Source organism: Poeciliopsis prolifica, unplaced genomic scaffold (assembly GCF_027474105.1).
Source record: "Poeciliopsis prolifica strain line A6 unplaced genomic scaffold, Auburn_PproV2 SCAFFOLD002, whole genome shotgun sequence".
Lineage (NCBI taxonomy): Eukaryota > Metazoa > Chordata > Actinopteri > Cyprinodontiformes > Poeciliidae > Poeciliopsis > Poeciliopsis prolifica.
In genome coordinates this window covers 1,126,891-1,148,148 of record NW_026562377.1, presented here as the reverse complement: position 1 = coordinate 1,148,148, position 21,258 = coordinate 1,126,891, and the positions used below count along the sequence as shown (strand labels likewise).

General features: G+C 40.9%; 4 protein-coding genes across 7 annotated transcripts; all 4 read left to right on the top strand.

Moving 5' to 3' along the window:
• The first annotated feature begins 265 nt into the window (after positions 1–265).
• Positions 266–3,307, top strand: LOC129379251 (zinc finger protein 572-like). Its single transcript, XM_055059950.1, has 2 exons — positions 266–676; positions 904–3,307. The coding sequence occupies exons 1-2, from the start codon at positions 632–634 to the stop codon at positions 2,029–2,031; spliced, it is 1,173 nt and encodes a 390-aa protein (XP_054915925.1). The 5' UTR covers positions 266–631; the 3' UTR covers positions 2,032–3,307.
• Positions 3,308–3,664: 357 nt separating this feature from the next.
• LOC129379260 (zinc finger protein 771-like) lies at positions 3,665–6,593 on the top strand. Of its 3 annotated transcripts, none has more exons than XM_055059965.1 (3): positions 3,665–3,922; positions 4,385–4,519; positions 4,834–6,593. In XM_055059965.1, exon 3 carries the CDS (start codon positions 4,838–4,840, stop codon positions 5,969–5,971), a length of 1,134 nt encoding a protein of 377 aa, XP_054915940.1. In that variant the 5' UTR covers positions 3,665–3,922; positions 4,385–4,519; positions 4,834–4,837; the 3' UTR covers positions 5,972–6,593. The 3 variants fall into 3 exon arrangements, with proteins under 3 accessions (XP_054915940.1, XP_054915935.1, XP_054915946.1); XM_055059960.1 differs by having other exon boundaries at positions 4,382–4,519; XM_055059971.1 differs by having other exon boundaries at positions 4,363–4,519.
• A 784-nt stretch (positions 6,594–7,377) lies between these two features.
• LOC129379172 (zinc finger protein 37-like) lies at positions 7,378–9,824 on the top strand. Its single transcript, XM_055059826.1, has 2 exons — positions 7,378–7,485; positions 8,047–9,824. The coding sequence occupies exon 2, from the start codon at positions 8,062–8,064 to the stop codon at positions 9,418–9,420; it is 1,359 nt and encodes a 452-aa protein (XP_054915801.1). The 5' UTR covers positions 7,378–7,485; positions 8,047–8,061; the 3' UTR covers positions 9,421–9,824.
• A 2,333-nt stretch (positions 9,825–12,157) lies between these two features.
• Positions 12,158–21,239, top strand: prpf38a (pre-mRNA processing factor 38A). 2 transcript variants are annotated; one of them, XM_055060062.1, is made up of 10 exons: positions 12,158–12,349; positions 13,224–13,383; positions 13,484–13,605; positions 14,646–14,731; positions 14,893–15,003; positions 15,091–15,197; positions 15,273–15,299; positions 15,373–15,464; positions 20,488–20,536; positions 20,867–21,239. In XM_055060062.1, exons 1-10 carry the CDS (start codon positions 12,220–12,222, stop codon positions 20,910–20,912), a joined length of 930 nt encoding a protein of 309 aa, XP_054916037.1. In that variant the 5' UTR covers positions 12,158–12,219; the 3' UTR covers positions 20,913–21,239. The 2 variants fall into 2 exon arrangements, with proteins under 2 accessions (XP_054916037.1, XP_054916028.1); XM_055060053.1 differs by having other exon boundaries at positions 15,370–15,464.
• Positions 21,240–21,258: the final 19 nt, after the last annotated feature.

The following is a 21,258-nucleotide window of genomic DNA, read 5'->3' as shown; positions in this document are numbered from 1 at the left end:
CTGGAGGCTGCAGATAAAAAAAATAGTCTTCTGGCTAACTGGTGTTTTTACAGAAATGTAAATAATATGCACTGTCCCTGTAAAAAGTAAATCATTTAATTTTATGTAAGTAATACATCACATTAAATGATTGGCTTATGTCCAAAATAATATAAAAATAAATCATGGGATGGAAACCTAAACGTTTAGAGCTGGAGGCGGAACTCAAAGGATGTTAACTGTTTCTAGTGCAAAGCTACATGTGACACTTCCGGCGGAAGTAAACCAGAAGGCGCTAGCAGCGTTAGCTCCAGGATTCATCCTGAATATCTGGTTAAATGTTTTTGCTGAAACTCTCATTAATCTGAATGGATGAAACCAGATATTGTTGTGACGTCATTTGGAGGATCAGCTCAGACTGTCGGATATCAGCTGGAAAACCCAAATGATTTCGGAACCTCGCGGTACGTTCACTGCGCGGTTCTGAATGAACTGGGTCAGGGAACTAGTTGATACCGCGGAGGAAGGAGACATGTGTGTGATTTGGTTTTTTGGGGGTTTATTTTGGGCTGCAGCATCAGAAGATTTTGTGTTTGTGACTTTTGACCCTCCGGGTTTCATGACGTCACTGGTGGCTGAATGACGTGGAAACATGGAGGACAGACACAGATTCGTGTTTTTGACAACTTTAGTTCAGGTGTGGATTCTGAAGACTTTTCATCCTTTTCTGATAAAATGTGCAACCAGAAACTCCTGAGGCCTAAAATGATTGAGAAATATTTTGCCTGTGTTTACAATATGATGTTTAAAAGCTATTTTATACGTTACAGTAAAAAACATTAGTAAAATATGAATTCTTAAAGTTTTTCCAGATGATATTAATTTTAAACATTTGCCGTTAACATCCTGCTGTTCTTCCTTCAGGTCTTGCGCAGCATCATGTCTGTTACGACTTCAGATGTTCTGATGGATGATCAAAGACGGATAAAAGAGGAGCAGGGGGAACCAGAACCGCAGCCAATCAAAGCAGAACAAATTCAACTCTTTCAGGATGAAGAGCAGCTTTTAGTGAAACAGGAGAGCAGCGTCTCCACGGCGACTGCTGCTGATGAGGATCCAGAACTGGAGCAGAGGACGGAGACGAAGCAGGAACCAGAACCTGTAGAGATTAAAAAGGAACCAGAAGAACCAGAACCTGTGAGGATGAAAGAGGAAGAGGAGGATCATCTGACAGTGAAGCAGGAGCCTGAAATTGTGATGGTTTCTCCAAACATTGAGCAAACAGACAGGAACCAGCTCCTCTCTGGAATCCAGGCTGAAGATCAGAACCAAGGAAGCGACCAGAACGACTCAGGATCCAGTAGAGATAAAGATCTGCAGCCAGAGCAGAAACCTCACCGCTCCAGAAATCAGATGGACAATGCAGAACGAGAAAGACAAACGTCCTATTTGCCCCTGTGCAGTGTGTGTGGAAAACATTTCACTAAGCCTTACTACTTGACTGCTCACCTTAGAACTCACACTGGGGAGAAACCAAATCCTTGTAACACGTGTGATAAATCTTTTAGCACAAGAAGTAATTTAATACGTCACCTCAGAACACACACTGGTGAAAAACCTTTTCCATGTGACATGTGTGACAGATCTTTTAGCACGAGAAGTATTTTAACTTGTCACCAAAGAACTCACACAGATGAAAGACCATTTCATTGTGAGTTGTGTGATAAACTTTTCAGACGTAACAGTCATTTAGCTGATCACCTTAAAACTCACACAGGTGAGAAGCCACATCCCTGCAAACTGTGCGGCAAATCGTTCATACAGAAAGTTAATTTGGCTGATCACCTGAGAACTCACAGAGCCGAGAAACTGTTCAGCTGTGAATGTTGTCATAAACGTTTTGTACAGCATCGTGCTCTGGTCTGCCATATGAGAATTCATACAGGTGACAAACCGTATTCTTGTGAACTATGTGACAAATCTTTCAGATTGAGAAAAAGTCTAGTTTGTCACCTTAAAACTCACACAGGTGAGACTGGCAGAAAATTATAGCTGCTGCTAACAGTTGAAATGTTTCCCAGCTCCAGCAGAACCAGTAGGTCCAGAAAGCATCATATCTCCCATTAGTCTGCTTGCTAGTGAAGGAATTGGCTGTGATGTAATAATGTGAGGAATTGTGAACAAATGGTGGAGGCAAACTGAAGAGAACTCAGAACTAGTACTAATAAACTGCTGACTGCAGTTAATAAATGTACAAAAACTAATCAGGATGAATGTATTTCTACAATCAGATCAATGTTTACTCTGATGTCTATTTGATCTTTGATTCTTATCTGCAGTAATAGCTGGTCCCAAAGCCTTAAAAGTCCTGGTGTAACTAGTTATTCCTCTTCTTTCCTAACTTTTCACCAAACCAGGAAAGAAGAGCTCATCAACCCAGTTCTAAAATCCCTGTAACCCAAAAAAACAGACTTTAACATGTTGGTTTATAAATCACACGGTGGCTTCGCACCAAAATCCATAAATCACCTGTCGTCATATCAACCACTCAGGTTTCGGTTCAAGTTCCCAGAACCAAACAAAATTAACAAACTGACAGAAAACTGTAAAACTGAGTTCATTTAAATCAAATCTAAAAGTTTACATTTGCCTTTGATTTATAACTGGAACATAAGTAGATTTTATTTCAGTATTTAACACGACATGTTTGATCATTTGGATATTTGTTGCGTGTTTGTCGTGAACTCGTAATAGCTGAACCGCTGTGCCATGTTTGCTGTTTAAGTTTCCCAGGAGCTCGGCTCAGTGGGTCTGTGTGAAAACAAACATCTGAAAACCATTTCAACAGATGTTAACAATCTGCAGAAATAATCTGGGCATGAAAACTTCTGTCTCCCCAAAGCCTCTGCTGTGAATCCCCCAGTTTCAATGTACTAATATTTTCTGTTAGGCTGTACTGACCCTTGCAAAGCATAACTTAATAAATAAGAGCACATCGTTTTAGAAAACCTTTTAACGGTTGAATTAACCCCAAAGTAAGTGTGTGTGTGTGTGTGTGTGTGTGTGTGTGTGTGTGTGTGTGTGTGTGTGTGTGTGTGTGTGTGTGTGTGTGTGTGTGTGTGTGTGTGTCTCCTGTCTGTCTCTGTGTTTCCCTGCATCAGTGACCTGTCCAGGTGACCCCGCCTCTCGCCCAGGCAGCAGCTCCTCCAATAGGGAGAAGGTGTAAGAAAATGGATGGATTTTAATTGTTTATGTGTATTTCAGCTGTAGCTGATTCTATTGCCCTTAGGTGCCTTGTTTGGATATTAAATAAAGTTGCTGAATTTAATTACAGACTCCTCCAGTTTCCTCTGGAAACTTTATGAGTGATGTAATGTTTTTCAGAAATACCTCAGAACTACATTATCTATCTATCTATCTATCTATCTATCTATCTATCTATCTATCTATCTATCTATCTATCTATCTATCTATCTATCTATCTATCTATCTATCTATCTATCTATCTATAAAATAATTAAAATATAAATAGAAAAAATATTTTTATGTTGATTATAATTAAAAAAACAGAATATCAATAGTTGATAAAAACCCAAATGCTTATAGTCGGAGGCGGAACTCAAAGGATGTGAACTGTTTTGACTGCAACTCTCTGTGTGGGACTTCCGGCGGAAGTAAACAAGGACAAGCTAGTAGCGTTAGCTTCCAGGGTTCCATCTGTAAATGTTCGGCTGGAAAACGGTTTTTGCTGTGTGAGCTGGATATTTCAGTGGGAACATTGACGAAATCTTCGGTTCATCTTCAGAGAGAATTAATAAGACCAACTTCCGGAGAAAAAAATCAACAGCATCGACCCCAAATCAACTGGAAGACAGAAAATATGACCGAGGAACTAGTTAATGCCGCGGAGGAACCGGGACGTGTCCGCGTTATCAGCTCCATGGTTTGTTTTCCTCATCATTGTTTGTTTCCAACTGAATGGCTTTATTTATTTATTTAGTGGGTTTCATGGTGTGAAATACAAAACGAGTAAAATGTTTAAATTTGTATGATCTGTAGTTCAGCTTCGTTATGAATGTTTCACTGTGATGCAAGAGATAAACACTTTAATCTGTCAGATTATTAAGCAAATAACAAAAATATCTCAAGTCTCCATTCAACTAATGCAAATAATGTACTTAGAATTTCATTTCCTTTTGGGATAAATAAAGTATTTTTTATTTTTAATTTAATTTGAATTATTACAGTATTGTAATGGACTCAGAATAGAAAAAAATGGTCTTTGTTGTCGATTGAGATATTGTGATACTGTATTAGAAAAAACATCCTTTATGCTGGTCTCCTTCTAACGGCTGACAGTTTTATTAACCTTCCCTTTCACAGTGATTTTTCTCTGTTTCAGCAGCAACAGCAGCCTGAAGGAGCCCAGTTAGCCTCCAAGCTAACTGACAAAGAGGAGAAATGGGTCTCTTCCTAAAGCGGACAAAAAGGACATCACACTGGACATTTATTGGGCTCTGAACCGCTTCCAGCTCTTTCTGTAAGTAAACATGTGGTTCCAGGTCCTCAACCTGCCCACCTGCTACTTCCTGCTGGACTTTAAGTTTTCCAAATTAAAATTACAAATATTACATGAACATTTTGAGTAATTTAAACAAGTTTTGATATTTACAATTTGCTTAAATTGCAAACAAATTTGATTTCATATTTAAATGTATTTATATTGATGATTACTTAACCAACCATGGTAATAATTACAACCATCACTTTAAATGACAAACCTCACATTACTGTTTTCTCTTAATAAAAACATTTTACAGAAATGTAAATAATCTGTTCTGTTCTTCCTCTCAGCATCATGTCTGTCACTACATGGGAGGTTCTGGAGGACAGCTTTCTCATAACCAAAGAGAGAAACCTAACTGTTGATTACAATACTCCAAACATTGCACAGATAAAAGAGGAAGAGGAGGAACCAGAACCAAAACCAATCAAAGCAGAACTGGTTGACCTGAGGATCTCCCAGGATGAAGGGCAGGTTTTAGTGAAGCAGGAGACCAACAGCTTTATGGTGTCTCCTGCTGATGAGGAAATATTCCACTATGACCCAGAACTACAGCAAATGATGGAGACAAAGGAGGAACCAGAACCTGTACAAGTGAAGGAGGAACCAGAAGAACCAGAACCTGTGAAGATCAAAGAGGAGGAGGAGGATCAGGATGGAGGTCAGCTGGTGGAGAAGCAGGAAGTTGACACCTGTATGGTGACTCCTGCTGATGAGCTTAGGGACAACAGAGAACCAAACAAGGACCAACTTCTTTTTGAGAACAGCCTTAAAGTTGAAGACCAGCATCAGCAAGGAAGCAACCCGGGTGGAAACAACTCAAAACTAAAAGCAGCTAAACTAAATATACCATCCTGTGAAGTATGTGGCAAATGTTTCACTACATACAAGTACCTGACTGACCACATAAGAACTCACACAGGTGAGAAACCATATCCTTGTGAACTGTGTGATAAATGCTTTGCTGATTGTAGTGCCAGAGCCAAACATATGAAAACCCACACAGGTAAGAAGCCTTATCACTGTCAAGTGTGTGGAAAATCATTCAGCCACTGTAGTAACTTAGCCAGACATATGAGAACACACACAGGGGAGAAGCCATATTCTTGTGAAGCATGTGGTAAATCTTTTCGTCACTGTAATACAATGGCTCGACATATGAGAACCCACACAGGTGAAAAACCGTATACTTGTGAAGTGTGTGATAAATCTTTCGTACAGCCCAGTGATTTGACTCGTCACCTTAAAAGTCACACAGGTGAGAAGTCTTTCTCCTGTCTGACCTGTGGAAAAGGTTTCACAAGGCAATCCTCCTTGGCTGTGCACATGAGAACCCACACAGGGGAGAAGCCCTACTCTTGTAAAATGTGTGGAAAGTCTTTTAGATATAGCAGCCATTTGAGTCGTCATGAGAACTCACACAGATGAGAAGCTTTTCTCATGTTTGATTGGGGGAAAAGGTTTCAGGTACAAAAATACCTTTTCATTTTTCATACAGGTGAGAAGCTGTATTTACGTGCAGTTTTGGATGTAAATCACATGCTTTTCATCTCCTGCTGATAAACTGTAAAGAGATTATTTATGGATGTTGCTGTAAAAGTGTCATTTTCAGAGAGAATAATTTGCTTACATTGCTAACATCTATTATTTAGAAAGCATGACCTTTTCTGCTCTTATACTGACAGTTTTAAATCATATTTTTATAATGAGGATTGAATTCTCCCATACTCATTGGTTTTGTCCCTGATTAATGAAGTTGAAATATCATTGCATTAATCATATGTCTTGCTCTTAACTGGACTCAACGCTATTGATATTATGGTATTTTCTTAGTATTGATATTGAGTTTGAAGCTTTAATATCATGACAACCGTAGGGTTGCCATCTGTTTTGTGTGTCTGTATACTTAAATGTTTTAAATCATGTCCACATACTTTTATTTTGTATACAGAAACCATTGGTATTTAATGTATAACCTGCATCTGTTTCTGTATATTATAAACCTGTTTATTGTTGAACTTTTGACTCTCATTAATAAAGTCTTGACTTTTCTGCCTTTCTTTATATTTTCCTTTAAATCGGACTTGAAACAGTTATTTTAAAAAAATCATTACATGGTGAAGGGTGAGTTAGTATATCCCCACACATGGATGCAAATGTTTACATTATTAAACCGTTTTTCATAAATTAAAATGATTTGTGAAACTTCAAAATGCATAAAGAGCAAAACATTTTTTATTCTAACATCTATATTATTTTTTAAATTTGTGTTGTCCTGCTTATAATGCGTGGAATATTTAACATGTTGACTTTTTTTTACACTAATTGATTCTGTTTACTTATTTAAAATGTAATGCAGTATAGATTTGTTTTCCTTGATTGACCAAAGACTAACTCTTTATTATTTTCTTTGTAATTCACATTTGTCACATTTTTTACTGTTTTATGTCTTTACAGAAAACATTATTATAACATTCGGTTTTTATATGGAATAAACTTTCAGAAAACTGCAAAACTGATTTTCTTCAAATCACAGCGACAAAATCAGTTTGTTCGTTTCCTTTGGTTAATAATAAAAGGGAAATTGATTAATTTTAGTCTGGATTACAACTTTTCTTTACTTTAAAACCTTTATTGTGCCAAATTAATGTAAACATTGTTTTTTGCTTGTTTATTGTTATCTTTTATCACTTTGAACTTCCTTACTGCTGAAATACGCTGTAGGAACAAACACTGGCCGAGAGGTGGCAGTAATGAACCAACAGAGTGTTGACTGATCGTATTTGTTCCGTCTTTAAAGGTCATTTCCTGTTAGCCTCCGTGCTAACAGAGAAGCGCAGGGAACCCGTTTCCTTCTGGAGAGCAGCTCTTAACGGTCTCAGGCTGCTGGACATTTATTGGACGCTTTTCTGTTTTCTGAAGAATAAAAACAAGTTAATAAGGTGAGAGAATCATATTTAATCGGTTCTGACCGTAAATATTGACTGTTTACCGCAATGATCGCCTCCAACATGTTGAGAGGGAATCAGCGGCCAGAGTCAGATTATCTGGAGATTAAATAATCTGATGCATAAACACGAAAAATAAAGAGCAGATGCCTCGTAGAAACAATACGTCACGCCGCCACCATCTTGTGAGTGGCAACGTTTCTCCAGGTAGCAACACAAACTAGAACTACCGAACAATATACATGCCAATAATCAGAGTTAATCCGCAACAAAACAATGTCCCATATGGAATATAATATGTCTTTATTGTTATTTTATTTTTTTATTTTAAAGGAGCCTTGTTATGTTCATGTTTGGAAAAGTATTTTTGGTACTTATTTCTGTTTTACTGCTATATGTTTCACTAAAAGTTGTCAATATATTTCATTTTAAAGTTAGTGGGTGCAGCTGAGTTGGGATGAGCTCAATCGTCCAGATCTTATAATTTCTATGTCTAGTTTTGTTTTTCGATCTCATTACAGCGATGTCCTCTTTGTGTCCTCTTTATGTCCTCAGGTCTCCCTCAGCATCATGTCTGTCACTACATGGGAGGTTCTGGCTGATAATCTTCTAATAACGAAAGAGAGGAATTCAATTGTTGATCACAAGATTTCAAATCCTGTAGAAATAAAACAGGAACCGGGGGAAACAGATCCACAGCAGATCACTGAGACGAAACAGGAACCAGAACTTCTGTCAATGAAAGAAGAAGAGACTCAACTGAGGATCTTCCAGGATGATGGGCAGATTTTACCAAAGCAGGAGAACAACACTTCTATGGCGATTCCTGCTGATGAGGAAATATTCCATAATGAGCCAGAACTGGAGCAGATGATGGAGACAAAGGAGGAACCAGAACTTATCCAGATTAAAGAGGAGCAGGAGGATTTCTGCAGTGATCAGGATGGGAAGCAGATTGTACTAAAACAGGAACCTGTTGAGCTAAGGGACGGCAGTGAACCAGAACCAAACAAGAACCAGAACCTCTCTGGGATCCATCCTGAAGATGCGAACCGTCATGAACAAGGAAGCAACCAGGAAGACTCAGGATCCAGTAAAGATACAGATCTGGACATCAGAAATATCAGGGACAATCTGGACAGTTCAGAACTAGAACATCATAAAAATGTTCCTTCTTGTGAAATATGTGGCAAATCCTTCACAAGACGTAAATACTTGACGTCTCACATGCAAACTCATACAGGAGAGAAGCCATATTCCTGTAGGCTCTGTGACAAATCGTATAAGCGGAGTAGCGAGTTAGCACGTCACATAAAGGCTCACACAGGTGACAAACCCCACCCTTGTGAATTGTGCAGTAAATCTTTCAGACAGAGCAGTGAGTTGGTGGGTCACATGAGAACCCATACAGGTGAGAAGCTGCATGTGTGTAAGGTGTGTGGTAAATCTTTCAGTGGCAGCAGTAGCATGGCTCGGCACATGAGAACTCACACTGGAGAGAAACCCTTTGCTTGCAAAGTGTGTGGCAAGTCTTTTGCTTTTATTAGCCGTTTGAATGTTCACACAAGAATCCACACAGGAGAAAGACCATATTCTTGTGAAGTCTGTGGTAAGTCCTTCAGGAAAAACTGCCATTTAACTATTCATATGAGAACACACACAGGCGAGAAGCCATATTCCTGTGAAGTTTGTGGTAAATCGTTTAGTGAATGTAGCAGAGTGGACAGACATATGAGGAGTCATACACACGAGAAGCCGTATACTTGCACAGTTTGTGGTAACTCCTTCCGGTACGGCAGCAATTTGACTGAACACATGATAACTCATACGGGCGAAAAGCCCGACTCCTGTGAGGTGTGTGGTAAATCTTTTACTGAATGTGGTAGCATGGGCAGACATATGACAACTCACAAAGCAGAGGAGAGATAGTCAACACATGGCCATGTGCTTGTGAGACTGTCGTCGTTGTCATAGTTCATACACTGTGCAGTTTGACCCGGGCCTGAAAGGCCACATTGTAAAATGGTTGACACAGCATCAGTACATCCCTCCTGAAGTCTGAACATACCTGTAAACGTTTAACTCTGAGGTTTAATGCACATTTGAAAGCAAATGTAGTTTGTCGTAACATGACAGAGCAAAGATTGCAAAAGTGGAGCGAGATCAAGTTTGGAAGAGAGGAGCTCAGATATGCGTTTAACTTGGGGCTGAACTGGGACGGCAGGTTGGGGAATCACAATGGAGAACCAGAGGAGGTGCATTTCCTGGAACATCACAAATTAATTCATAATTAGCTTTTTATTGAAACGAGATGTAATTGGAAATAAAGGTGATTATTTATGGCTCTTATGTTTCATTGAGCTTTAATGTTTTTGTGATCTAAAATTTAAGGATTATTGTTCATTTTCAGTTATTTCCTGGCTCATGCTGTGACAATCTCTCATAAAATGTGTTGACCCATGCACAACAAAATATCTGCAGACTAAAGGAATAACATGTAGTATATGGACATATTAATATGTGGCTGGTTGGGATGAGAGGAGGAAGATGGATGAAGACCGGTACGTCTCTGCTCCCATTATGAAAGTCATTTTTTTTAGACCACCAATCCATGTTATACATTCATCAACATCCTTGACTCAGCAGTGGGAACATAAACACATTTACATATTGGGCACATCTCTCAAGACCACAACCAGAAGATCTGAGAGGTCTGGAAGTTAAAACAGCAGCAGATGTTTGATGGTGCTCAGCCCTTCAGTCCTTTCTGAACCTACAACAGTCTCTTAAAGTCTATTCTCAGTGAACTGCGAGATGCGCTCCGTCTTAAACAAATCGATCTTTGCTTCTTCTATTTTGAAGTTCCACACAGAAGAAGCTAAATAAAAGATATAATCGATCTCAAGAAGGTTTTATTATCTCGTGCTGTGGTGGTGCAGAGGCAAAGCATGACCCCCTATGGAGGCCTCAGCAGTCGCAGGTTCGATTCCCGGCCTGGTAATATTTGCTGCATGTCTTTCTTGTCAAATTACTTTCAAATAAAGGCCACTAAAGACAAACTACAGTCACAAGTTACCTATGTTAGTAGGTGTTTAATGTTATGTCTTTGTCTTTCTGTGCAAATTTTTGACATTTTTGTGTAAATTTGTTTAATTCTGCATAATTTTTTCTAAAGCCGTCTCAGTGCTGGCCTTTGGTAGAACAGTGGCTCAGTTGGTTCTCAGCTGCGTCAAACGCCCCGCCTGGTCTCTAACCAGTAGACTGGATCTATAACCAGTGGAATGGGTCTCTGACCAGTAGACTGGGTCTCTGACCAGTAGACTGGGTCTCTGACCAGTAGACTGGGTCTCTAACCAGTGGAATGGGTCTCTGACCAGTAGACTGGGTCTCTGACCAGTAGACTGGGTCTCTGACCAGTAGACTGGGTCTCTGACCAGTAGACTGGGTCTCTGACCAGTGGAATGGGTCTTTTCTGCTTTTTGGTGATGGCGTACTGCAAGACGGACGACTGTCAGACTGACTGGTGGGAAGTTTCTGTTTCTTCACTGACTAGAAAGAATTATGAATTATGAAGCATTTATATAAGTAACACAAATGTCAAAGAAACAAAAATGTTTTTATGTGAAAAGCAGCATCACTGGAGGAGCAGAGGTTCCTCCATCAGCCAATCTTCTGTCATCTGTAGGACTGCAGAAGGGTTGGATTTCTGTAAGGAGACAAATATGGATGAAACAATCAAAGTTGAACTTCTGCTATTTTATGTCACTTAGGAAAGAGGTTGCTGCTTTAAATGTGGAAATGAAGGGATTCTCTAATTTTCAGTCAGAAATGTCTAAGACAACCTTAAGGAGGTTTGTATCAGAAATGCAACAACGTTAACTCTTGAGTTCTGTCATCAGCATTTTTAATGTCTATGTTAATTTAAGAAGAAATAAATAATCCACATTTAGATAATTGGGTTACTGCAAAAACACAAATCCATCCTTTGACATTTGTCCCCAACCCCAAAACGATGTTGACTACAAAAGCAACTATTGAGGTAGTTTACTTAATTTAACACATATTTCTGTACACATGACAAAAATGTTTTGAATAACTAAATACATTAGTTTTGATATTTGTTCCATATGTAATATATTAAAATACAATTTCAAAAAGTTATTTATTGAGCTCCATTTGGTTTGCGTTTTATGCATTTTAGTTTTCTACAAGCAACAAGAATCCAGGTTTTAAATGACGATACACTCCTTTCCTAATGTCACTAACATTCAGTTCTGCAGTTACAGCCTTATCTAGAAATCAGAATATGTAATCAGATGAAGGCATTTAATGATTCAAAAATACATTTTGAAAAGAACCTTTATATAGGTATTGAATGTAGTTTTCAGTAATTCCACATTTTTATTTAAGTCTAATAATATTTTAAAATTAAATGTATTTTCTTTGATTGGAAACAGAAAATTATCACAACAAAAATGAAGGCTCAAAGGTTTTAATATCCAAAGGTTTACTATTGATAGAGTTACTGTTTAAATAACTTTTTAATAGTTTTCTCATGTATTAAATTTTGAACGTAAACAATTTCATCCGAATTGAGTATTTTTCAGTCAAACAGTGACCCCTGCTGGACATGAGGGGTATTAACGGTCCTCCCGCCCCACAAAGTTGAACCGGAAGTGATTCTCTATTAGCTTGCGTTTGCCTCGTTGCTAGCAGAGTTTCCCTCCGATGGCAAACAGAACCGTTAAAGATGCAAACAGCATCCACGGAACCAACCCGCAGTACCTGGTGGAGAAAATCATCCGGACCCGAATCTATGAGTCCAAATACTGGAAGGAGGAATGTTTCGGCCTGACCGGTCAGTGAGTTAGCATGTTAGCTCCCTGAAGGCTAACGAACGAGATTTCATTCAGCCCCTGCAGGGCAGCTTGACGGTGGCAGTTATAGTTAAAATACAGGTTTACATTTGGATATTTTTTATTAACGTTTTATGTAAAACAGTTGTTTTTAATTTAAGTTAATATGGCACTGAATCGCCTTTTCTGTTGGATGGAGGAGCCAGAAAGTCATTTAATAAAACTCTAAGTTTTATTAAAGTAAAGGTGGAAATGTCACATTTTTCTACTTGAAAGTTAAACTAATATTTACAGTAGGTACTGTATGTTATAAAAGGATGAAATGTGAACAGTTATATTTACTGTTTATTGCTTCTTCACTTGACGTCCAAAAGGTTCAGCAGATAGAAAATAATATTAAGTCAAGGACAAAACATAAAACACCAAGCAAGAAACTTTACATTGTAATAAATATCAGACCAAAATTTATTCTCTATTGAGGTGGAATTTTTCCTTTGGCTTTATGAAGTAAAATACAGTCAGAATGTCAGCAGTTTGTCCACAGAAATAAAACTTTGTGCGACATGGTTAGCTTTCCTTATTTAGTGAAGAGCAATTATTGCACTGATCACTAATTTATGGAATCAGTTAATTATCTTGATATTAAATAAACTAAACATGAACTAACAGCGTTTCTCGTTGTTGTTTTGCATCATGTTTATTTATTCTGCATATCAGCGATATTTTCATTGCTAAAGATATGATCAGCACTGAACCCAGTTTTTGTTTTTCTCTCCCACTTTGATGTTTCCTGGGTTCATCTCTGACTTCCTGTCTCGTCCCTCAGTCTCTCCTCCGGGAGTTTAAATAAATTCAGTTTGGTGTCTGTCTGTGCAGCGGAGCTGGTGGTGGACAAAGCCATGGAGCTGAAGTTTGTGGGAGGAGTTTATGGCGGGAACATCAAGCCGACTCCGTTCCTCTGCCTCACGCTGAAGATGCTCCAGATCCAGCCGGAGAAAGACATCATCGTGGAGTTCATCAAAAACGAGGATTTTAAGTGAGATTCCTCCAGGTTCCAGGGTTTCAAGAGAAGCTGCGGGTCGGACCCGCCGCGGGTTCATGACGCTCAGAGGAAATGTTTTCTTCTGTTTCCTCAGATACGTTCGTCTGCTGGGAGCCATGTATATGAGGCTGACCGGCACCGCCGTGGACTGCTACAAGTACCTGGAGCCGCTCTACAACGACTACAGGAAGATCAAGAGTCAGAACCGGAACGGAGGTGAGCTGGTGGAGATCCACTGGGACCGGAACCGACAGGAATTCTGGGAAAAGACGGGAAGTCCAAAAGATTCTTTAGATTGAAACCACATCTGGTTTCTTTTCCGTATGAATTATGTGAGTGATGTAACGTAGAGATTCACTGATCCGCCTTTTCACCGCTGATATCTGTGGATCAGAACCGGCCGACCTGACACTGAAAAACAGCTCAATTAACTTAAAACGTTTCTATTTTTAAACAGTCATAAATCCATTGAAATTGAAATCCATGAATATTTTGACCAGTTTGGTCAAACATGTAAAAAAACAACTTTAATTTGTTCAGTGGAGTTAAAATTATAACAGACAGTGTAAAATAAATAATAAAGAAAATGACACTGACAAAAACAATAAGTTGATTATCTTGGTCAAATGTAAAAAAACAAAAATAAACTTTGAGTCAAAGGATTCAGAAAGTATAATGTAAAATAAAGCATAGAAATAGATTGAATAGATCTGCCCTTGTGGACCATCATCAGCTGAACCTGTAACATCAGGACCAATACAGATATTAATATCTTATCAGATATTAATATCTGATAAGATAATATTATCTGATAATATTTATATTTATTTAGACATAAACACTTCCTGGTTTATGTCTGAATTTTTTGTAGCTGAAAAAGATTCAGATTCTGAAAACTTAAAATAATTTAGAAGAAAATATGAAGTGAAACTTTTTCTGAGTTTCTGCTGAGTTGAAGGATGTAAAACATTTATTAATAGAAGCTGGGAGTCTTTACTGGTTTTACTGGAGTGGTGCTGGGTTCATCCTCTGACCTGGAACCTGTGTGTGTGTGTGTGTGTGCGTGCATGTGTGCGTGCATGTGTGCGTGCATGTGTGTGTGTGTGTGTGTGTGTGTGTGTGTGTGTGTGTGTGTGTGTGTGTGTGTGTGTGTGTGTGTGTGTGTGTGTGTGTGTGTGTGTGTGTGTGTGCGTGCATGTGTGTGTGTGTGTGTGTGTGTGTGTGTGTGTGTGTGTGTGTGTGTTTTCCTCCTCCAGAGTTTGAGCTGATGCATGTTGACGAGTTCATCGATGAGCTGCTCCACGCAGAGAGAGTGTGTGACATCATCCTGCCGCGGCTTCAGGTCCGTCTGTTTGTTCAGCGTTTGGTCCGGTCTGGTCCGGTTTGGTTCCGTCCAAGTCGGTTCAGACAGGAAGTTCTTTCCAGGCGCTGGTTCTGAGCTTCCTGTCTTCTTCACATCCTGGTCCCAGTGAAGGTGACTCCATTTTGTTCTGTGTGCTGCAGAAGAGGCAGGTTCTGGAGGAAGCCGAGATGCTGGACCCGCGGGTCAGCGCTCTGGAGGAAGACCTGGACGAGGTGGAGAGCAGCGAGGAAGAGGACGAGGAAGAGGAGAAGGTCGCCCTTTAAAGACGTTTAACTTGAGTTCATATGAACGACGGAAAGTTTCTTTTTTCTTCCAACTTGTCAGTTTTTGCTCTGCAGTTCGAGCGGCCGCCGAGCCCGGAGCCCCACAGACGTGGTCACCGAGACAACGACCGGCCTCGCCGCTCGCCGTCGCCTCGCTACAGACGCAGCCGCTCTCCTCGCCGGTTCGTTGTCGCCCGTTTATCGATCAGAGCCGATCTGTTGCCGCGGCGACGCTAACCCGACTGTTTGCGTTTCAGGCGGAGCCGATCGCCCAAGAGACGGAGGTTTGAATCCCGACTGCGTTGACCCGTTTGGGTTCTGCTGGGACTCTAAAGGAGTTTTGTTTTGTCCCAGCAGCCCGTCGCCTCGCAGAGAGCGTCACCGCAGCAAGAGCCCGCGGCGCCACCGCAGCCGCTCCAGGGACCGGCGGCACCGCTCCAAATCGCCCGGTACGTTCCGCTCTTTCTGCTCTCTGATCCAGGCTCAGCATTACAGTCGGGTTAGGATCTGGACTTTGACTATGCCGCTGCAGATCCATTCTGTTGCAGAATAACTGCTGTGTGGACAGAATGACAAACATTTAACTTTGGCTGCAACTTTTAGCAAAAATAGTCGAAAAATTTCTCAGCAGGAAGCCATGAGGACAGAAACGATCTCCGTTCTGTCCCGGTTCTGTCCGGGTTCTGTCCCGGTTCTGTCCAGGTTCTGTCCCGGTTCTGATGCCTCTCAGGTTAAATTCATCCAAATTTGATCCGTAGCTGCATCGGACCGGAGCAGAACCAGATCAGTTTCCTCTTTACGTTTGATGTACATAATAATCCTGCTGTGGAAAATGTTGGTTAAAAATTCAAAATTTTTAACTTGATGCATCAAATTAATAATAAAAAGTATTTTAAAGATCTTAATTTATTCCATAATTCAGCCAACTGACTGCAGAGGATAAAGTAAATATGATGCGCTGCACTAAATGACATTTTTAAATAAAATAAAACACAAAATGTCTAAATTTACTTTAGATAAATATTAATGAATTTATTTGATTCATGAATCTCTAGTTTTGTTTGAAACATATATAACTATTTATTTTGCTCCCTGTAATGTATTAAATTGTGACCCCTCTGGGCTTCCGTAGCGTACCTGCCAGGTGTGGCATGTTTAGGTTTGAGCTCCAGACTTCACTGGCATTAGGATCGGTTCTGGTCCGATAAGAAAACTGAGTCGATATGAACAGCTGATGCTGGTTTCTGACTTGTTGCTGTTTGTATTTCTGGTTTGGTCATGTGACTGTAGTTTGGTCGTGTGACTGTAGTTTGGTCATGTGACTGTAGTTTGGTCTTTGGTCGTGTGACTAGTTTGGTTGTGTGACTGTAGTTTGGTCGTGTGACTGTAGTTTGGTCGTGTGACTGTAGTTTGGTCGTGTGACTGTAGTTTGGTCATGTGACTGTAGTTTGGTCATGTGACTGTAGTTTGGTCTTTGGTCGTGTGACTAGTTTGGTTGTGTGACTGTAGTTTGGTCGTGTGACTGTAGTTTGGTCGTGTGACTGTAGTTTGGTCATGTGACTGTAGTTTGGTCGTGTGACTGTAGTTTGGTCATGTGACTGTAGTTTGGTCGTGTGACTAGTTTGGTCGTGTGACTGTAGTTTGGTCGTGTGACTAGTTTGGTCGTGTGACTGTAGTTTGGTCATGTGACTGTAGTTTGGTCATGTGACTGTAGTTTGGTCGTGACTGTAGTTTGGTCGTGTGACTGTAGTTTGGTTGTGTGGACTAGTTTGGTCGTGTGACTGTAGTTTGGTCGTGTGACTGTAGTTTGGTCATGTGACTGTAGTTTGGTCTTTGGTCGTGTGACTGTAGTTTGTTCGTGTGACTGTAGTTTGGTCGTGTGACTGTAGTTTGGTCGTGTGACTGTAGTTTGGTCGTGTGACTGTAGTTTGGTCGTGTAACTGTAGTTTGGTCGTGTGACTGTAGTTTGGTCGTGTGACTGTAGTTTGGTCGTGTGACTGTAGTTTTGTCGTGTGACTGTAGTTTGGTCGTGTGACTATAGTTTGGTCGTGTGACTGTAGTTTGGTCGTGTAACTGTAGTTTGGTCGTGTGACTGTAGTTTGGTCGTGTGACTGTAGTTTGGTCGTGTGACTGTAGTTTGGTTGTGTGACTAGTTTGGTCGTGTGACTGTAGTTTGGTCGTGTGACTGTAGTTTGGTCGTGTGACTGTAGTTTGGTCTTTGGTCGTGTGACTGTAGTTTGTTCGTGTGACTGTAGTTTGGTCGTGTGACTGTAGTTTGGTCGTGTGACTGTAGTTTGGTCGTGTGACTGTAGTTTGGTCGTGTAACTGTAGTTTGGTCGTGTGACTGTAGTTTGGTCGTGTGACTGTAGTTTGGTCGTGTGACTGTAGTTTTGTCGTGTGACTGTAGTTTGGTCGTGTGACTATAGTTTGGTCGTGTGACTGTAGTTTGGTCGTGTAACTGTAGTTTGGTCGTGTGACTGTAGTTTGGTCGTGTGACTGTAGTTTGGTCGTGTGACTAGTTTGGTCGTGTGACTGTAGTTTGGTCGTGTGACTAGTTTGGTCGTGTGACTGTAGTTTGGTCGTGTGACTGTAGTTTGGTCGTGTGACTGTAGTTTGGTCATGTGACTGTGGTTTGGTCGTGTGACTGTAGTTTGGTCGTATGACTGTAGTTTGGTCGTGTAACTGTAGTTTGGTCGTGTGACTGTAGTTTGGTCGTGTAACTGTAGTTTGGTCGTGTGACTGTAGTTTGGTCATGTGACTGTAGTTTGGTCGTGTGACTGTAGTTTGGTCATGTGACTGTAGTTTGGTCATGTGACTGTAGTTTGGTCGTGTGACTGTAGTTTGGTCATGTGACTGTAGTTTGGTCGTGTGACTGTAGTTTGGTCGTGTGACTGTAGTTTGGTCATGTGACTGTAGTTTGGTCGTGTGACTGTAGTTTGGTCTTTGGTCGTGTGACTGTAGTTTGTTCGTGTGACTGTAGTTTGGTCGTGTGACTGTAGTTTGGTCGTGTGACTAGTTTGGTCGTGTGACTGTAGTTTGGTCGTGTGACTGTAGTTTGGTCGTGTGACTGTAGTTTGGTCTTTGGTCGTGTGACTGTAGTTTGTTCGTGTGACTGTAGTTTGGTCGTGTGACTGTAGTTTTGTCGTGTGACTGTAGTTTGGTCGTGTGACTGTAGTTTGGTCGTGTGACTGTAGTTTGGTCGTGTAACTGTAGTTTGGTCGTGTGACTGTAGTTTGGTCGTGTAACTGTAGTTTGGTCGTGTGACTGTAGTTTGGTCGTGTGACTGTAGTTTGGTCGTGTGACTGTAGTTTGGTCGTGTAACTGTAGTTTGGTCGTGTGACTGTAGTTTGGTCGTGTGACTGTAGTTTGGTCGTGTGACTGTAGTTTGGTCGTGTGACTGTGGTTTGGTCGTGTGACTGTGGTTTGGTCGTGTGACTGTAGTTTGGTCTTTGGTCGTGTGACTGTAGTTTGTTCGTGTGACTGTAGTTTGGTCGTGTGACTGTAGTTTGGTCGTGTGACTGTAGTTTGGTCGTGTGACTGTAGTTTGGTCGTGTAACTGTAGTTTGGTCGTGTGACTGTAGTTTGGTCGTGTGACTGTAGTTTGGTCGTGTGACTGTAGTTTGGTCGTGTGACTGTGGTTTGGTCGTGTGACTGTGGTTTGGTCGTGTGACTGTGGTTTGGTCGTGTGACTGTGGTTTGGTCGTGTGACTGTAGTTTGGTCGTGTGACTGTAGTTTGGTCGTGTGACTGTAGTTTGGTCGTATGACTGTAGTTTGGTCGTGTAACTGTAGTTTGGTCGTGTGACTGTAGTTTGGTCGTGTAACTGTAGTTTGGTCGTGTGACTGTAGTTTGGTCATGTGACTGTAGTTTGGTCGTGTGACTGTAGTTTGGTCATGTGACTGTAGTTTGGTCATGTGACTGTAGTTTGGTCGTGTGACTGTAGTTTGGTCATGTGACTGTAGTTTGGTCGTGTGACTGTAGTTTGGTCGTGTGACTGTAGTTTGGTCATGTGACTGTAGTTTGGTCGTGTGACTGTAGTTTGGTCTTTGGTCGTGTGACTGTAGTTTGTTCGTGTGACTGTAGTTTGTTCGTGTGACTGTAGTTTGGTCGTGTGACTAGTTTGGTCGTGTGACTGTAGTTTGGTCGTGTGACTGTAGTTTGGTCATGTGACTGTAGTTTGGTCTTTGGTCGTGTGACTGTAGTTTGTTCGTGTGACTGTAGTTTGGTCGTGTGACTGTAGTTTTGTCGTGTGACTGTAGTTTGGTCGTGTGACTGTAGTTTGGTCGTGTGACTGTAGTTTGGTCGTGTAACTGTAGTTTGGTCGTGTGACTGTAGTTTGGTCGTGTAACTGTAGTTTGGTCGTGTGACTGTAGTTTGGTCGTGTGACTGTAGTTTGGTCGTGTGACTGTAGTTTGGTCGTGTAACTGTAGTTTGGTCGTGTGACTGTAGTTTGGTCGTGTGACTGTAGTTTGGTCGTGTGACTGTAGTTTGGTCGTGTGACTGTGGTTTGGTCGTGTGACTGTGGTTTGGTCGTGTGACTGTAGTTTGGTCTTTGGTCGTGTGACTGTAGTTTGTTCGTGTGACTGTAGTTTGGTCGTGTGACTGTAGTTTGGTCGTGTGACTGTAGTTTGGTCGTGTGACTGTAGTTTGGTCGTGTAACTGTAGTTTGGTCGTGTGACTGTAGTTTGGTCGTGTGACTGTAGTTTGGTCGTGTGACTGTAGTTTGGTCGTGTGACTGTGGTTTGGTCGTGTGACTGTGGTTTGGTCGTGTGACTGTGGTTTGGTCGTGTGACTGTGGTTTGGTCGTGTGACTGTAGTTTGGTCGTGTGACTAGTTTGGTCGTGTGACTGTAGTTTGGTCGTGTGACTGTAGTTTGGTCGTGTGACTGTAGTTTGGTCGTCGTGTGACTGTAGTTTGGTTGTCGTGTGACTGTAGTTTGGTCGTCGTGTGACTGTAGTTTGGTCGTGTGACTGTAGTTTGGTCGTCGTGTGACTGTAGTTTGGTCGTCGTGTGACTGTAGTTTGGTCGTCGTGTGACTGTAGTTTGGTCGTCATGTGACTGTAGTTTGGTCGTCGTGTGACTGTAGTTTGGTCGTGTGACTGTAGTTTGGTCGTGTGACTGTAGATTGGTCGTGTGACTGTAGTTTGGTCGTGTGACTATAGTTTGGTTTTTTGACTGTAGTTTGGTCGTGTTACTGTAGTTTGGTCGTGTGACTGTAGTTTGGTCGTGTGACTGTAGTTTGGTCGTCGTGTGACTGTAGTTTGGTCGTGTGACTCCACGTCCTGCTCAGATCGGTGAATCCTGAATCATCCCTGATCTCTAGATGTTGTTTATTCTGCAGTTCAATTCGTCACTTTGTTTTGTTTCAACATTTTAAACCTGCAGCTTCAGTTTGAGTTCAGACGTTTTTAGACAGATGTTTTCTCCTGCTGCATGATGGGAAATAAATGTGAGCTGTTTGTTTGTTCATCAGGTCACCACAGAAGCCACAGACATCGGAGCCACTCCAAAACCCCGGAGCGGTGAGTCCGGATCGCTTGCAGCAGATTTAAATCTGAATTTACCAACAAAAATCATTTTCATGTGGCAGCAGAAACTCCTGCTTGACATCTTCTGGGGTAAAAACGTCCCACTGGTTCCCATTAAACCAGTGGGGTTAAACTGCTGTTCCAGTTTAAAGCATTAGCACTGATATTTCATATTTCATATAAAATTAAAGCGGTTAAATGTTTGTCAGGGTTTCCTGTGTTTGTGTGGATTTACGCCTGAGTTTATCCATTAAAATCAGTAAAATCCTGATTTCTGTTCCTGGTTCTGTTGGACTGAAGGTTCTGTTTGCTTTATTCTCACAGAAGCTCCAAAAAGAGCCACAAGAAGAGCCGGAGAGGAAACGACTGACCTCCGTCCCTCTGGACGTTTTTTACTCCACACACAAACTCTTCCTTTCAATCTTTTTCATTTTTTATTTTTTATTTTTATTCCAGCAGTTTCAGGTTCTGATAATCTGGATCCCTGATGGTTCTGGAAACAAAACAATATTCTCAGATGCTTTGGGCGCCTCAGATAAAACTGTAAATAATGAAATGTTGTTGTTTTGTTTTGTTTGAGTTTCTGAACAATGAAAACATCCCAGAAATAAAAACCTTGATATTAGATGATTTTTATGCTGTGAGAAAATTAATGGGAAGTTTTCAGGTGAAATAAAACAAATCTTGGAAAATCTGATGGATGTGATACGGTTAGC

What these genes read in the sequence shown, in the direction of transcription:
- LOC129379251 (XM_055059950.1), top strand. Translation starts at nt 632, where the DNA reads ATGGAGGACAGACACAGATTCGTGTTTTTGACAACTTTAGTTCAG. An exon ending in TTTTGACAACTTTAGTTCAG is followed by an intron (nt 677 to 903) that starts GTGTGGATTCTG and finishes TTCTTCCTTCAG; the next exon opens with GTCTTGCGCAGCATCATGTC.
- LOC129379260 (XM_055059965.1), top strand. Translation starts at nt 4,838, where the DNA reads ATGTCTGTCACTACATGGGAGGTTCTGGAGGACAGCTTTCTCATAACC.
- LOC129379172 (XM_055059826.1), top strand. Translation starts at nt 8,062, where the DNA reads ATGTCTGTCACTACATGGGAGGTTCTGGCTGATAATCTTCTAATAACG.
- prpf38a (XM_055060053.1), top strand. Translation starts at nt 12,220, where the DNA reads ATGGCAAACAGAACCGTTAAAGATGCAAACAGCATCCACGGAACCAAC. An exon ending in GAGTCAGAACCGGAACGGAG is followed by an intron (nt 13,606 to 14,645) that starts GTGAGCTGGTGG and finishes TTCCTCCTCCAG; the next exon opens with AGTTTGAGCTGATGCATGTT. An exon ending in AGGACGAGGAAGAGGAGAAG is followed by an intron (nt 15,004 to 15,090) that starts GTCGCCCTTTAA and finishes TTTGCTCTGCAG; the next exon opens with TTCGAGCGGCCGCCGAGCCC.